The sequence below is a fragment of the Scophthalmus maximus genome, chromosome 15 (assembly GCF_022379125.1).
Source record: "Scophthalmus maximus strain ysfricsl-2021 chromosome 15, ASM2237912v1, whole genome shotgun sequence".
NCBI lineage: Eukaryota > Metazoa > Chordata > Actinopteri > Pleuronectiformes > Scophthalmidae > Scophthalmus > Scophthalmus maximus.
This window is the reverse complement of record NC_061529.1, coordinates 14,672,373-14,689,102: the sequence shown is the minus strand read 5'-3', so window position 1 is coordinate 14,689,102 and position 16,730 is coordinate 14,672,373. Positions and strand designations below refer to the sequence as shown.

Here is a 16,730-nt window from a genome sequence, read left to right as displayed (position 1 = left end):
CAAACCAAGTGGCCAGACCGTCCACTGCTGATTGATATGCGAAACAAGCCGGCGGCAAGCACTTTTTCTCTGCCTCCGCTCACAGAACGGCAGGGCGCAGGATCAATGGCTCGATCCCCATCAAAGCCCACACTGCCCCAGAGGCAGAGGCGTACTCCAGACTGGGGCTTCTGACCCCCGGGCCTTACAGAGAAGTCGAAGGTAAGGTTTACTGAGCATCGGACGGATAAGAGAGGTGGACGGAGCGAGATCTCCAACACGGTCAAGCCAACTTCTCAGTTCTGCCACGGATATTCTCTCCAGTCTGGTCAAGTTGTCAAATCGGACACGTGCCTCTGGAGCCGCCATGCCAGCGTCCAGGGGAGGCCGGCTGCGCAGGAAGGGCTTCTCGCTGGCCCGGAGGACCCGGCGGCAGGCCACAGCAGCATGGAGGCTGCTCTACAGACTGCTCTTCATGGTGAGCAGAGGACAGGGGGAGCAAGTAAACACTTGACGAAAGATTTGACACGGTGATATTTGATGCAGTTTAGGAAGAGGCCTCATTAAGAGAGACAAAGGAAAGTCATCTGTACCAAATTGGGTTTCAGCAGCACTGCACCGGATGGTGAGTAGGTTCATTTTAAAGGGTTGAGCGGGCTGGTGTAGAGGTTAACCTTAATTCAGGTGATGGAAATGTCTTTGGTCAGATTCAAATGAAAATGTGAGTGGAATAAAAAAAAAAGATTAAAGATAAAAGATGTTTAGTCGGCACTGAAGGTAATAGCATTTTGGAACGAAACCTTTCATTTTGACCGAGGGGAACCAGCAAGTAAACATGTACATCTGATTGAAACCTGACTGTCGGATGCCGTCAGAAGGAAACTGTGCAGACGGAGCCAAATTGACTCAACAGACTCTCAGTTCATTTATTTCTTTAACCGACTAAAGGGCGTGAGCAGCGAGAAACGAGGTAGAGGCATGACGCGGAGCTGACAGCTGTCAGTGAGAGAACCTGAATATGAACCCGCAGCAACGCTGTTGAATCCCCTTGTCTCTCCCGGCACTCCCAAGCTTTCCTCCAGCCTCTGCTGGCTCCCGTCCTCCGCTCTTAATTGGTTATTTGGGCTCACTGCCAGGCTGTGTTGGTAGGACTGTTGTGAGGCAATTGCGAATTCCTGAGTCATCTCGTTCTGCCCGCCTCTTGTCACGCTCCAATGCAGGTATCTGCCGCTCAGCGTTGATGAAAATCACATTTACTTTCAGGCATATTTGTTCAGTCCCCCCCCCCCAACTCTGTGACTTCATCAACTTGTTTGTATGTGTGCATTGTGAACGTGAGCCCATATCCATCCAGTGTGTGGGTGTGATGAGAACAGGGGCGTCTATAGCTGAATCAAACTGGCTGTTATCTGTCTCCAGTGGGCTGCTCGCCCCTGTCTGGAGCTACCAGTGGACTATTTGATGAATATGTCTCTCTGATATCCTCCAACCTCTGCGTTTCCCTCGGGCAGTCTCCCCCGGTCTTGCCTGCCTGCCTGCCGCAATTTGGAGTTTTCCCAGAACAGCGTATCAGTGAATTGAAGGCTGACTGATGATGTGTGTGGCACCATCATTATTTTGTGATCTTGAGTGGGAAAGTGAGTGTCTGCAGGTGTAATGACATGCATGTTAGTTGTTTTATTTTTAATGAATAACATGTATGCCGCATTAATTTTTTCATGCAACAAATTGGATGTTGATAGATTGAAAAAAGTACAATCTATTGTAATAAGTAGAGCCGACCAATATGGATTTTGGGGGGGTTGAGGCATCTAACAATGTTAGGGAGTAAAAAATTTCCGATACAAATATATCAGCCGATATATATTCTGAAATAAAAATTGCCAATGATTCCTAAGATGTCGATATCAAACCCTCATTATGTACTATACTATAAACCCTATATACGTTACTATAAATTACTATAAATAAGAAAACACAAATGCAGCCCAAGATGGAATTAAAGAAATAAACAAACTTTCTGTATGGTTAAATAAAAGTTTCCATATCAGTGCATATCAGCAAACATATAGGCGAACCAATAAATCGTTTGGACTTTAATTATAAGGCCTTCAGTGCTAAATAGCTAACTTTAGCATGTCAACACATTAATCTAAGAGCCGTCATCTAAGAACATGGTGAACATGCTAAACATCGGCATGCCAACATTGCCATCGTCAGCAATGTTAGCAAGCCGGTGGCAGCGTAGAGAAAGGGCTGCTCCACAGAGCTGCCAGCATGGCTGTCCACTCTTAATCTTGTTTGCGCCACTAATGGAGCATAAGGTTTATTATGAACCCAGCCGGCGTGTGCTTACTAATGCAGGTGGGCCTGTTTGCCTGAGTACGACTGTGTCTCTCTCTCTCTCTCCATCCAGAACAGTGGTCCCTCCACCACTGCAGAGCGAGACATTACGTCCTCATCATAATTATCGGGCCACATTCAAAGAGATCCAGACTGTAGCGCTGCCGTGGGTGGTGGAGCACTTGAAAGAGGCTTATTAGCCCAGACATGCACAGAAGACACTGGGAGAAATTTCCCCCCCTTCTGTCTCTTCCTCTCTTTTCTGTCCATCACTCTCACACAGTCTATATTGCAGCATTGTACGGCCGTCTCTGGAGTGACCATGCTATAATTATTAATGGAAGCCCTGATTGTCTGTGGGCTCTCTGGGAGTGGATTGGATGAAGGGGGGGGGGGGGGGTCGTGGGTGGTAGCTCACACCAGTATCAGAGCTGAGTGACTCAGACAAGCTCACACACACACACACACACACACACACACACACACACACACACACACACACATCTCGGGATGTGTACCCGTCGATGCTTGCAGTGTCAGAATGAAGGGTTTATCGATCCGTGTTTGTTACTGTGCAGTCTTTCTGTAGTGAGTAGCGCTCGGATGCTTGCTCATGCAATATTTTCAATACCGGTTTGTGCACCCAAACACGCACACAGGAAAGAGTGCTGAGCAGCTGTTTTGCCCGGCATACTGGCCATCCCACGTGCTCTGTTGCTGTGCAGCGGATTGGAACCCGCTATTACTGCCACTTACCAGCCTCTGCTGATTGTAAGGACTGGCCACAAGATTATATTGCTAAATCTTGTTATTTACTCGGAATAAGGAGGGCCGGTCACCATCAGGCTATTTTTAGCACAGGCATCCTAATTGATGGCGTGGTGCACTACAGTTTGGCAAAGCTTGGTGCAGTGAGTAACTTGTCAGGTAAGAAATTAGGTTGGATTTTGATTAAGTGTACATTCAGTACATAGCACATACAGCAGAGTGGCCACCAGGTTTTTTTTTGTTAATTCTCCACCCAAGGCAATGCAGCCCAGAACAAAATAATGTGCGTTATCTGTTTCCAATTGAACACCTCGCAGAGGTTGCTAAATTTAGAACAAGAGATGTTCTTAACCTCCCACCTCCAATCCCTGGTAATACAAACTATTCCAAACATGACTGCCTGGGATCTCCATAGAATGTCACATTTTCTGGAACTGATGTGACACAAAGCTGCATAACTGGATGTAAACGAAGAATCAAATGTGTTATAATAATAATAAATCTGCTGGGATATCCAGTCAGTCATGCAGATGCAGTCTTTGATGAAAATCCAATTAGTATAGATTGCACAAGTAAATTTCCATAAAGTCATTAGTATGCCCAGGGGAATGTCTGGCCATGTACAGTGTAGAGTTGTATAGGTCATTATTTCATATAGCTGCAGAGCTGGAATCATTCGTGGTGAATGGTTAAATGAGGGAGGTAAAATAGTTTTTCAATTTTAATGCATCTCAGAGAATATATTTGTGGGCACATCGATGGCTGAGAATGCACGCAAAGCAATTTTTCTAACAAGTATGATCCTCATTTTATCCAGCTGGCAACTATAATGCCTGAGCTCCCCAACCTAAACACAGCCCCCTTCTCTCTGTCGCCCCCTACAGAGCGTGGACACTGTTTGCACTCTGTACCAGTCCTTTCAGGATGGGGCGGGCTCAGGCGCCGGGGGTCTGATGGAGGACGCCAAGGAGCCTCGGGTTCGGCAGGGAGGGGAGCCGGGGTCAGGTCCCGCGGGAGAGGCCACCCTGCTCAGACCTTGCCCCAAGCACATGAGCGCCACCGAGAGGTTACGGAAGGTCATCCAGGAGCTGGTGGACACGGAGAAGTCCTATGTGAAGGTGATATCACACGGCTTTGACTGCTGTCTTATTAGCATATCTGTTCCATGTTTTACAACTTGATTATAAAATTATTTTGAACACTAGCTAGTTATCTTATCTGAGCATAAAGACTAGAAATAGGGTTAGAATATCTTCCTACCGGCAGCCCACTTACGAGCTTCTTTCTTTAATCTGATCGAAAACTAAAGTGTATGAACACCAACTTGAACATTTTTTATGGGGGAGGGGTGGAGGGGGTTATGTGCCTGACAATTTCTTGGCCAAGAGCAGTTGAGACTTTAGAAAGTTATTGCTCCCGGCACATAAAATAGACAGTCGGGCATATAACCCTCCATAAAACTGTTTTTTTTCTGTATTATTCAGTGAACCTGAGTGGTGCCTGCTGGGTTTCGTTACCTTTGGACGTTTCCCCATTTTCCTTAATGCTAAATGAGGCTAAACGGCTGCTGCTGCATATTCTCCATACAGATATGAGAGTGCTATAAATATTCTCATCCAGCTCTCGGAGTGAATACATGCATTTCACAAACTTCACATTACTTCCTTTGACACAAGATATTGTGCTTAGTAATGATATGGGACATGAAGAACTAGAGATGAACTGAAAGAGATGCTCCTCACTGTGACGTAGTTGGAGCTCATCCCACAGTCGAGCCTTATTTATCTGCCTCCCGCCCAATCATTTCGCTGCCCTCCTGTTTTCCAAAATGACCTTTCCCTCGCTGATGCACATTAAACAGCCAAACTCCTGATATCTCTGTGCCTGAAAAACTTCAGATGGCTTACGTTTTTCCCCTTTCATCACCATCAGCCCTTTTCGTCAAGCTGCCATAGATTTGTAATTGGGAGAGGTGATTGTCTTCCCGTAGAGCCAGTTCCCCCATATCTGTGCGACACTGGTGCCTAAAGGTAGCTAGAAGAGGGGATGAGAGAGACGAGGGGGAGAAGGCTCATAAATCAACCTAATGAGAATATCCCCACTGATACCAACACAAGCTACAGCCCCATTAAAGGTTTGTGGGGGGCAGATAGAGGTTATAAGGCGAGAAATAAAAGGTGATCAGATGAGGAAAAGGATGTTTGAGGACCAGCGGGGGTGAAGGAATGGTGTTTACTCTTCATGTTGGATTCTTTCTCACTAACCTTGTTTTGGATCTTTGGCGCAGGACCTGGCCTGTTTGTTCGAGATCTACTTGAAACCTCTGCACAACGAGAGCTTCCTCACACTGGACGAGGTAAGTGGCGAGTGTGTGTATATTAACAATGGAACATGTAAGGAGAGGTGTAGCGCCCCGAGGCGTGTCCTGGGAGGAGCCGAGGCTATATAGGACATCGAATTCATTGAGCGTTGATTAGCCAGAGGTGGTGGTGATGAACTCTCGCAGGCCACAGCTCCCTCATTACCTCTGTGCTGGGGCTGGAGGACAAATTAGTATTCCCCTCCACTGACATTCTAACGTCCTAAGAGGGACGAACCAATTCGGGCCAGCTGAAAAGGGAAACCTACCCTTTAAGTATTCACATGCCACTGTATTTCTGTCCCCTGATTTCAGTGCAACTTTTTCATTAAGAAAGTGGGATCCCACCATTAAACCCCCCCCACACACACATCAACCCATCTTTGTGTTTTCTTGAGACAACATATAGAGGAACTGCAGCAGCATGCTAATGGCCCCAGAGTTGCATTTTCCATCCCTGTGCCACGCGTGACCTCAAGCGCGGGACGTATCTCCCAAGACACACTCGTCGATAGGACACTGAACATCGGGGCAAATTAAAAGACCATTATGTGACAGTGGGAAGTGTCCAGACACAAAATGGACAAGGGTGTGTTAGCCCTGAACGCCTTTTAATGAAGGGAAACGCTGACCCTGGGTATGTGTGATGGAGAGGGTGTGTTAGACTGTGCGCAGTATTATAGAGCAGGGCTATAGCTTGTCCCAAAGTGCCTTTATCAAAGATGGATCCATCAGACTGGAGCTATTATAACACTCCAGGGTGCCTGTCAGACTGATTGTTATGAATTACAAGCTAGTTTGGCTCTTTTTCGTTGTAGCTTCATATTCTTGCTCCCTTCTGCCCCCTTTTTTCTGATATTTTCCTTTCATACATCCTTAGCCATCACCTTCCCACAATTCCAAACCAACCCCTCCTGTCTTTGTCCTCTTCCTCAGATGGAGAGTCTGTTTGGCAGCCTTCCAGAGATGTTGGACTTCCAGAGGGTCTTCCTACAGACGCTGGAGGAGAGGATTGCCTCCTCGCCTGACTTCAGCACCCTGGAGACCCCCTCACAGTTCAAGGTGAGACACACACACACACACACACACACACACACACACACACACACACACACACAATGACATATCATGTCTTGATTAAATGTTCACAGAATCAGTGTAGCTGCCATGAGTATACAGAAAAACATCAGTGTCAAACCAGGTGATTTTAGCCTCTACTCCAAAGAAACGCATAATGTTTGAGATCTGGTGCTTTATACATAATTGTGGTGATGTGATAGGAGCATTGCTGGCTGATTTATAGGTTCGACATGAAAAGGCGTATGCGGTCTATTGATCTAGATAGTGGTGCACTGGTTGGATTGTGAGCTGCTAAAAGCTCATGTGTTTATGGTTAGGCAGGAAGGAGAGGACAGAGGGGGCGTTTGAATAGTCTCCCAAGAGAGGGAGGAGAGACGTGTGGCCACATGTTCGCACTCTTTTTTTTTTCTTCCTCTGGTCCTTGTGTGCAACGCTCACCGCTCTCTTTGTGTTTCTCTCACACCCTCTCCGTCCGCAGAAGCTGCTGTTTTCTCTCGGGGGTTCGTTTCTCTACTACGCCGACCACTTCAAGCTTTACAGCGGCTTCTGCGCCAACCACATCAAGGTCCAGAAGGTCCTGGAGAGAGGTACAATCAGAGATGCTATAAGAGAAAGAGACAAATCACTTTTAGGAATCCTGAATAGAAAAGTCTGTGGTGCCAAAGATGGCAGTTGTTGACACATATTCTGCCCCCTCCCCCCAATGAGCCATTCGTCTGCTTTACAACAGCTGAACGAGATGCATATCAAACCAAGGGTGTTGTTGCACTGACAGAAGATTTTTTGGGGCAACGTCACCGGAGGTCAGAGTTTCTTAAATCAGATTTTCCCTGTATTCTATACCTAGTGTTTATTTCTCAGTGACCACTGAAAGTGCCATCATGGCTCTCTCCTCATTCATTTAGATAGGGGCCTGGTGTTGTTAGCCCCAAATATCTGCCCAGAGGCTTTGCCAAGATGGCTGCTGAATGGCGAGATTTGTCTGTAAGGACTTTGTTAGTACACATACACACTTAAACACATGATGGCCTAAATACACTCCTTATGCACAGATGAGTGAGCATTGGCTTGTATTAAAAATATCTGCAGACATATACTGATCCAAAGTGTGCCAGACCTCTGCTCAGTTCAGCTTCCTTGCACCTACTTTGTATCAAAGTCACTTCTTGACACTCATTGAAGGTTTGGCCCTCTCTTTTGGGAAATAAATCAATAATGTGCAAAAGTCCAAGAGTGAGACAGTGGATGAGAGTGAGGTGAGCGAGGCCTCTCCAATCTACTGCAAGCACCGTTTCATCATCATGCTCACACACACAAAATATTAATAAGACAAAAGCGCCGATTCCAAACCTTTCCTTCAGTGATCTACAGTTTCTTAACATTCAGAGCTCTTACCTGATTTACAAGCAGATGAAGTTTAAACAAACACGCGCATTTATTCATACGCAGACTTTGAATAACCTTGCCCACCGACGGCAGATATGCGACTGTGACAACCTGAGAGCCCTAATAAAACTCCACGCGTCTCCCACAGCATGTGACACAGTAGAAATTTTAAAGCGGATTTACGCCCCCTCAGATGTCTGCCTTTCTGACACTTTTTGGGAACGTGGCCCGGTACGATTGGCTACTTTGCTAACGTAGGTGGATGGGGAGGGGAAACTGCCCCCCTCCTGTGCTGCCCCAGTACCAAAATTGCGAGGGATATTCCTCGAGATAAGCTGCAGAATGGATGTTTAATAGGATTAGACAGGAGAAAAACACCTGATGGGTCAGAATCATCTAAAAGGAGAATAAAATGTGGTAAATATGCTTATCAAAGCAATGCTGGAGTATGAAAGGCTTTTCTGCCCAGTTAAATTTTTTAAATTATGAATTACAAATTATAATTAAATAGTAATACATGTTCTGCTACATAGGAAAACAGTCCTGTTCCTTTTAGATGAACTGTCTGCGATCCAGATGTAATAAGGTTACCCACACAAGCAATTATTCTTTGTTTAAAAAACAACTTAATTCATGGTGAAAACGACTGACTGTTAAGTGCTAAAGTCTGTAGTCGGTGCCAGCTCGATGCAAACTGGCTCTAAATGTCTGAGTGAAGGGAAAAGATGACGGATGAAAGCACCGGTTTTCACAGGGTTTATACGCCATGTTCTTTAACCACATATATTAAATCGACATGGAGCACGTTATTGGAGAGCACAGTAACAATAGTTACTGTAGTGATAACAATAGTGATAGTTGCACAGTGCGCACACACACACACACACACACACAGTCTATAGGTGGCTCAGCATGACCCAGCGCAGCCTGGTCACAACAACCAGCTGATCCAAGGACACAGAGAGAGAAAAAAGAAATCTGTGGGCGTTTGTCAACCCTTCAAGTAATTATAACCTATGTCTGTCTCTGCCATCTTCATCACTCCCCTCCCTTTCCCCATCATCATGCCAAGGACTCCGGGTTGCCTCAGTTTCCCTGTTTATTTGTCGACTCGTTAATTGCCTGCCAATTACTCAGGGAGGTGTCGATGCGGCTGCCTGTCTGTGGCTGTGAGCGCTACAATTAATACTTTAATGGCCCCCTCCCTCGGTAAGCCTCGTGGAAGCACACTGTGAGGGGAGAATGTCATCACCTTTACAGGCGGCGTGCTCGGTTTTATACCTGCTATTTTACACTTTGCTGTTGGCATTAGCAGACCAGACGTGATCATTTTCACCAGGTTGCGAATTAAACAGTAATTAAGTAACTCATCACAGATCAGCTGGAGATATATTTACTTATGTTGTTTGAAAACACCTTGTCTTCAATGTATTAACAAACTCAGAGTTTAATTGATTCATTAGCAAATGTTTACACTTGTAAATAGTGCAGTTGCCATGGTAGGTAGAGAAGAAGCCTACACTACCCCCTGCTGGAGACATGTTATTGCACCATGATTCTTCAGTGGCGTGCACTAACAAACGTGCAGTGGAAAGTCTGCATTTTTCTGTAACTATGGTTTCTTGCGACCATCAGGAAACGCAAAAGATACAAAAAAGATCACAGACGGCTTAAAGATCCATACTAATACAGCACGTGCTATTTCAGCTAAGACGGATCAGGCCTTCAAGGAATTCCTGGATGCGAGGAACCCCACCAAGCAGCACTCATCCACGCTGGAGTCCTACCTGATTAAACCCGTGCAGAGGGTGCTCAAGTACCCCCTGCTGCTCAGGGAGCTGGTCTCGCTTACTGATGCTGACAGTGAGGAGCACTACCATCTCACAGGTAGGCAGAGAAATGCATATACATTGTATATCACTTGTCATTTCAGTGCATTAACCTCATGCACTAGAACTTGTAAGTGACAGATTTTGGCACTTTTCCAAAACACAAAAGCACGTACAACGAGCAAATAAAATCGGCTACTGTAATACAAAGCCCTCACATGTATGGTCAACAACACTTGTGTTCTGTTCTTGTCGCTGCAGAGGCTCTGAAAGCCATGGAGAAGGTGGCCAGCCACATCAATGAGATGCAGAAGATCTACGAGGATTATGGCTCGGTGTTTGACCAGCTTGTCGCCGAGCAGACTGGCCACGATAAGGAGGTAGATACACATTTTGGAATCAGGTTTTACAATCCCCATGATGATATTTAAAGGGGCAGGGGGGATTCTAAAGCAAAACACATTTTGAAAATATTTCCTCACGGGCCGCTAGCTGTCAGTTCTGCGGAGTGCTGAAAAAATTCCAGGCTTCTCGGCTCAGCCCGGGCCCTGTTAAACCGAAAACAAAACAAATGGCGCAAGCCGCACCAACATCACTGCGAGTGAAGTTTGTAGACATCACTCGTCCACACCTTAAGAGCCGCGCTGGCGAGTGGTGCTGCCACTCAGCGGTTTTGGCCTAGTGGTTTACGCGTCAGTCTTCCATACCCGAGGTCACGGGTTCGCGGCCCCAGTCAAAGCAGCAAAATCACAGGAACAACAACAAAGAGAGATAAAATGTCTCCAAAATCACTGCCCCTTTAAAGTTTCATCGGCTGTACATTGATGTATTAGAATTAAACACTGAACTCTTGCCACATTAAGTTTAAACTGCTTCTGCCCAGCAGAATATCAAGACATCAGAGTGAAGTCGTTTGGCTTCTTATGTTGTTTACGCTGTCTTCTGTGCATTGCCTCTGGAGACTGAATAATTTAAAAATTGATGGAATACTTAGTTTGTCAGCACTGCAGCATAAATATTCAAAGTGAATGCAAAATAATGTTGTGGGTACTTTGTTTTCAATGTACTAAATTATCTTTGATAAACCAGAAAAAGGTTGATATGTTATTCTTCTGTCTCCACAATCTCGCTCTCAGGTCACAGAAATCTCCATGGGCGAGTTTCTCATGCATTCCTCGGTTGTCTGGCTCAACCCGCATCCGTCGTTGGGTCGCATGAGAAAAGACCCTGAGATGACCGTGTTTGGTGAGTCTGCACGCTGCCCCTGTCCTGCCGCTATTGCTGTTGCACTCCCATCTTGCCAAAGTCCGATGGTTTTTGGCTCTCAGTACCAGCTTACTTCACATTCTGTTTCGTCTCAGCACAAATGACCAAATAGAAGATGACATGTTAATGCATTTTTGCACTTAAAATGTATTATCTGTACAAACCAAGTGTGTCGGGTTTGTTATAGAGCCACCCAGAATTGCCGGTAGCGCTTAGACAGATCTCAAGGAATTTCAATATCCATAGCTGTAGCACCGATATATCCTTTAAAGCTTCAAGCTAGCATCGAAAATACTTCTGTGGGTAGCAGTCGGCTCTCCCCAGGGAAGACATTCGCAGTCTGAACTAAGACGCCGATGTGTTCTCTCACCAGTGTTCAAGAAAGCAGTGATATTGGTCTACAGGGAAAACAACAAGCTGAAGAAGAAGATGGTAACTGTTGTCTGCTGCACTCATTTCCTCTTAAATACTACGAATTCTGTCTGTGGTGTGAGACTTAGCATTTTTCTCTTTTCCCCGTGTGGCATTTTTATGCGATGACCAGGCCAACCCTCGTTCAGCACTTTCTCACGGAGATTCAGACCCTTTTAAATTCCGTTGGCTCATCCCGCTCTCTGCGCTGCAAGTCAGATTGGGAAATACTGCAGGTAAGAGGCTGGCACTCGGCCACATTGGCCCCACTAAATCACTCACAAAGTACATCCACTAAATATTTTTGCTTCTTCCTCCCCCTTCATATTTCCCCACACACCCTTAAGCTCTCTCTCTCACACACGCACACCTCTTCTGGCCTTTTCATTCAGCGCCCTCCCTCCTTATCTCCTTCTGAAACCATAAACCATATATGGACTGTGTGATTAAACGTCTCCCCTTTTTTCCTCGCTCATCCAGGAGCAGGCACAGAGAGCAGCTGCATCTGGGAGCTGATTCACTCAAGGTCTGAAGTGAAAGGGAGACCAGAGACCGTCTTCCAGCTGTGCAGCAGGTCAGAGATTAATCTTATGGTGGAATCTGCCATGACTGATTCTGGTGTGCATTCATCACACCTACCAGAATAAGGGTGTTTTTTTTATTAAGGATAATCAAGGTTAATTCCAACTTTTGTTTTATCTTTGTACTGTTGGCCACTATTTCTGTTGCTTGTTATAACACTGCACTCAAAGTTATTGCTAATAAGGTTTATAATATTTGACATTCCCCTACATTAGTTAGACCATCATCTGCTTTTTCCAAACAACTGTCAGATGATAAATTCTGTCCTTTTTCAATCTTAAATCAATGATTCTCTTACTGATGGGAGAGAGTAAAAGACGAGTTGTGATAAATTGGAATTATCTTTTTCGAACACTGATTAATATTCATTCTCCAAGTTTCCCCCTCATAAAAGTAAACCAGTATTTAAATGAGTTGATAGAGATTCAAGTCTTTTATCAATCATTACTGATTTTGTCATATGAAAGTGTATTTCCCAAAAATATTAAACATTTCCTTTAACGATAACTTGTAATGTTTGTTAAAACAGAAAATCTAGTATTTAAAAGAGAAAAATAAAAATGTAAAGCCATTTTTGTTTTCATATCATGGTACCCCAAGAAGACTTCAGGTGATAGTGATCTCATTTCTTCCCAGAGCTACAATGTGTACTGCATTTAATGGTACAAAGTGTCTCCTTGTGGATAGTGGTGAGCAAGAAGCATGTGACCAAATTGGTTATTCTCATTACACAGACTGTGAAATCGGGATCACTCCTAATGAATTAAACCACTTATGACACTGGGGACACGATGGAATTCACCAATCCACTCAATGTATATATTTAGCTTCTGATATCAAGTTTAAAATACCCTGTGCTCATGTTACTATGGTGCCTCGTCTGTGTCCTCCTCAGCGGGCCAGAGAGCAAGGTCAACATCATCAAGGTGATCCGCTCCATCCTGAGGGAGAACGTGAGGAGGAACATGAAGAGCGAGGGCACGCTGGAGAGGGGCTGTAAGGAGCGCCTGGCCCCTCTGCGCAGCATCCTGCCTTCCTCCGCTCGGCTAGGTGAGTGTTCAGAGGGCTTCTCGTGAAAATTATTTCGGCATGTTTTATGAAGGGGACATTTTCTTCCAATTAAAAAAGATCTATGAAGGACTAGTTTCAAATACCAGATGGTGCTTTCTGGAAAAGCAGTAAAAATATATCCACATAGGGCGTAAGTGTGATTCTTGTTGACTGGCATTTAGCCTTGAAGGTCAATTAGCTGTGCAATGCCAAGTATGCACACACTGTATACTTTACAGACGATCATATCTTACTTCTTAGGGCACAATATGCTAGAGGGGCTTATGGTGCGTGTGTTTTGCTCAGATAAGAGTGGCATTTCTGACCTGTCTCCACCTCTGGTACCAGGTTCCTCCAGAGCTTCCTGGTTATGCAAGCAGCCCCTTGGAGATCTCTCCACCCAGGCAGGAAACCTCAAGCTGGGGCCAGACTCGGACGAGGGAAGCTTGAGCAGTGGAACCTGCAGTTTGTCGGGGGCTCCTCCACCTAGCACCTCCTCCGACTCGCATATCCTCCCCAGCGGGCAGAGCTGGTCTCAGACACCTGGGTCCAATCCACAGCCACGCTCGGCCTCCGTCAAAGAATCAGATATTTTGAGTGACGAGGATGATGACGGTTTTAGTGAGGGGGGGACGAGGATGGACAGTGGAGACAGCAGCTCCCCAGCGAGCACCATTGAGGCTCAGTTCCTTCAGCTTACACTTTCAGAGGACGCTGTGTCACAATGTGCACTGGCACCCTGTGTTCAACCCGAAGGTTACGGGGACACTCCGGAGACCCAACCCAAACTGACGAGGGGACACTTCGGTGCGGTTAAGAGGAAACCCAACAGTTTCAGGAGGAGTCAGGCCGCACTGTTGAACATGAAGGAGCACAGCAGGTCACTGGACAGCCAGACGGATGCAGCGTCATCATCCGGCGTGGTGGACCTCAACGCGTTGCTGGAGAGAGAGTTCAGTGTTCAAAGCCTGACGTCTGTCGTCAATGAAGACTGTTTCTATGACCCAGCTGAGAGCTGTGCCACTGACTCTGGAAATGCCACCTCCTCTTAGAGAGTAGGGATGTACAAGACTATACTGTGCTCACGCCCCAGTGGCCATAAGGTCAGAGTGGCTGACCCAAGCCCGTTCATCGCAATCGGGGAAACCCCCGTTAATCACTGCCCGCTCTACCAGGGTGGCCGTGAAGCTGTGCCTCAATTCAGAAGTCGTTCAGTAAGCCACACGCCTGCCTGCCTGCTAAAGGGTGTAGATGTTTTCTAATGGGAGCTTATTTGGCTAACAGACAGTTTTTCTCCTTGAGGTGAAATTAAGTGATTTCTGTCCCGGTGATGATGACTGCAATGATTTTTCAAGCACTGATGCATACTCACGATCTCCTCAGCTCTCTGGGCTTTGCCTCTTCCCCGTACTCCATCCAAGTTTCCCCTCAGCTCATGCAGATTAGCAATTTCCATTCCGCTTGATGAAGAAGAGGCGAGAATGTCCTTGTTCTGTCAGTCCCAAAGTTGAAAGAGGAGTCCAGAGTGCATATATCTCCTCAGGATGGTTGGTCAGTCACGTTGGCGCTTTGCGACCGTTCTGAAACATGGGTTCAGGATTAATGAAGTTTTCATTTGTATTCAGTTTCACAGAACCAAAGACTGTAGGTCACCACTTACTCCAAATAATATTTGTAAAGAAAAAGAAACGAAAGAGGCACTGAGGCTGGTCGTCAGACTCACAGATAAGAACGAACATTGGCTTAAAAGAACAGGAAGCAACTAAGCCTTTTTGCGGTATTTTGTGCACTAAAGTACACTGTTTGCCTATATATTTGAAATATTTTTCATTTGTACAGCTTTTAATGTTATTTCTGCTGTTTTTTAATTTATTAATTAGGTTTGATTATGTATATCTTAGCAAAGTAACTTTTTGGGTGAAGGCTTGAACAGTTGGGTAAAGATTTGTTCTACTCTTAAAATAAAAATACATAATACAGTTTGACGTTTATTCACTTCATTTTAAATGCAGCCAACTGGATTTTCCCCATCTTTCCCTTAAGACTGTAATTTCTGGTTCATGCATTTGAATGTACAAAAGTTTTTTTGAGATATGGCTGCTTAATTGATTTAAACTGCAATAATGTTTAAAACCCAATGTTTCTTTATATGTTTATGTCCTGTATATATCATCTTTGCTATCTTTGACACATTTATGTATTCTCTCGTGCATACTTGACACTGTACAGATGAGCAGTAAGGCAGGAATTTGCAGTAAATTCACCCAATATTTTTGTGAATCAGTGTTTGCCGTACAGAGGCAGACCACTACAACATTCTTTACCTTCTCAGCTCAAATTGACCACGCCTTTAACGCTAGGATACCAATGAATGTGAATGCCCTGTTATTCCATTTTTTTTTATGGAAATGTTTTATAAATAAAAGTTTTATCTGTGAATGACGTGTGGAGAACATTGCTTTCAGCTTTGCCCTTCAAAGTCTGCTGGCTCAGTTTCGCATTTTTCCTTTATGTTCTATTGACAGGTAAAGCAGTGCTGGGAAGTAAGTGTCTCTTATCAGACTCGGTCCCAGGGCTCGACTTGCCACACTTGTCCCTGATTAGCTGTCACAAGAAACACAGCTCTGTATCTTGGTGTTTGAAGGAAAGGTATATCCTCAATGGAATGCAATGGAATATATAATTATCTGACAGAAGTGGGCCAGTTACAGGAAGGCTTTGAAAAATAAAAGCTTTACTGTAGTGCTTGGATCCTATACGCATGTTGGGAATTTTTCTTTTGGCTGGGCACATTTAGCAAATCCACAAGGACAGTTTGTTTATCTAATCTTGGATTTTTATATCTAAAATCATCAGGAAAAAAAAATGAAAGGGAGTTTTTTAGTCTCATTTCCCTTGTTAGCAATATTACTATCTGCAAGTCTCAGCTTTATTTTGCTCCCATGCAAGTAGGTCGATGGAATTCAATGTAAGTATGCAACAGTTAATCGATTAGTAATCGTCTAATAAATGAATCGGCAACTATTTTGATAATCGATTAATTAAGTCGTTTTTATGAAAAAATAAATCAAAATTCTCAGATTTCAGCTTCTTAAATGTGAATATTTTCTGGTTTCTTTGCTCCTCTATGACAGTGAACTAAATATCTTTGGTGTGTGGACGAAACAAAACATCATCTTGGGGTTTGGGAAACACGATCAACATTTTTCACCATTTTAAGGACCAAACAACTAATCGATTAATCGAGAAAATAATCAAGATTATTTGATGATGAAAATAATCGTTAGTTGCAGCCATACACCTATGTGATGTTTAATGTCCAATGACCCACTGGCCGTGTTTGTTATCTTATTTGTAAATTCTACTTTAATTTAAGAATGCGATGGTTTTCAAATCTGAAAACGAAGCAATGCTTCTTAACAGAAACAGGACTCAGTTAAATAGGGACATTTCTGTCTTTTGGATGTAATGACTCGTTAGACACTCAGTTTTGCAGTGACTACCAGACAGCCAAGCATGACGATGATTCATTTAAATATGCTCTGACGGATAACGCTGTTAGAGTGGCAGGGGAAGCATCTAGTGCTCTCTTGCTGCATTTCACAAACTGTGACAAATCACCGGTCATTGCGTTATGATGGTGGCTGGGTAGCAGCCACACTTTGAGCTGTCAAATG

At 44.6% G+C, this 16,730-nt stretch overlaps 1 protein-coding gene and 1 long non-coding RNA gene across 9 annotated transcripts in view; one reads left to right on the top strand and one right to left on the bottom strand.

The window, feature by feature from the left end:
* Positions 1 to 15,492, top strand: part of tiam2a (TIAM Rac1 associated GEF 2a) — an 85,902-nt gene extending 70,410 nt beyond the window's left edge. For all 8 annotated transcript variants that reach the window (XM_047337688.1, XM_047337692.1, XM_047337687.1 and 5 more), the window contains 12 exons: positions 3,975 to 4,208; positions 5,378 to 5,446; positions 6,386 to 6,511; positions 7,008 to 7,116; positions 9,623 to 9,802; positions 10,006 to 10,124; positions 10,881 to 10,989; positions 11,384 to 11,442; positions 11,555 to 11,657; positions 11,902 to 11,995; positions 12,899 to 13,053; positions 13,402 to 15,492. In XM_047337688.1, the coding sequence (XP_047193644.1) occupies positions 3,975 to 4,208; positions 5,378 to 5,446; positions 6,386 to 6,511; positions 7,008 to 7,116; positions 9,623 to 9,802; positions 10,006 to 10,124; positions 10,881 to 10,989; positions 11,384 to 11,442; positions 11,555 to 11,657; positions 11,902 to 11,995; positions 12,899 to 13,053; positions 13,402 to 14,105 (2,061 nt within the window). In that variant the 3' untranslated portion in view covers positions 14,106 to 15,492. The remainder of the gene's footprint in view (positions 1 to 3,974; positions 4,209 to 5,377; positions 5,447 to 6,385; positions 6,512 to 7,007; positions 7,117 to 9,622; positions 9,803 to 10,005; positions 10,125 to 10,880; positions 10,990 to 11,383; positions 11,443 to 11,554; positions 11,658 to 11,901; positions 11,996 to 12,898; positions 13,054 to 13,401) is intronic.
* Positions 5,834 to 13,544, bottom strand: LOC118285733. Its single transcript, XR_004785231.2, has 3 exons — positions 13,380 to 13,544; positions 6,968 to 7,131; positions 5,834 to 6,487 (listed from the first exon to the last, which is right to left on the bottom strand). It is a non-coding gene; the product is annotated as an uncharacterized LOC118285733 (long non-coding RNA).
* Positions 15,493 to 16,730: the final 1,238 nt, after the last annotated feature.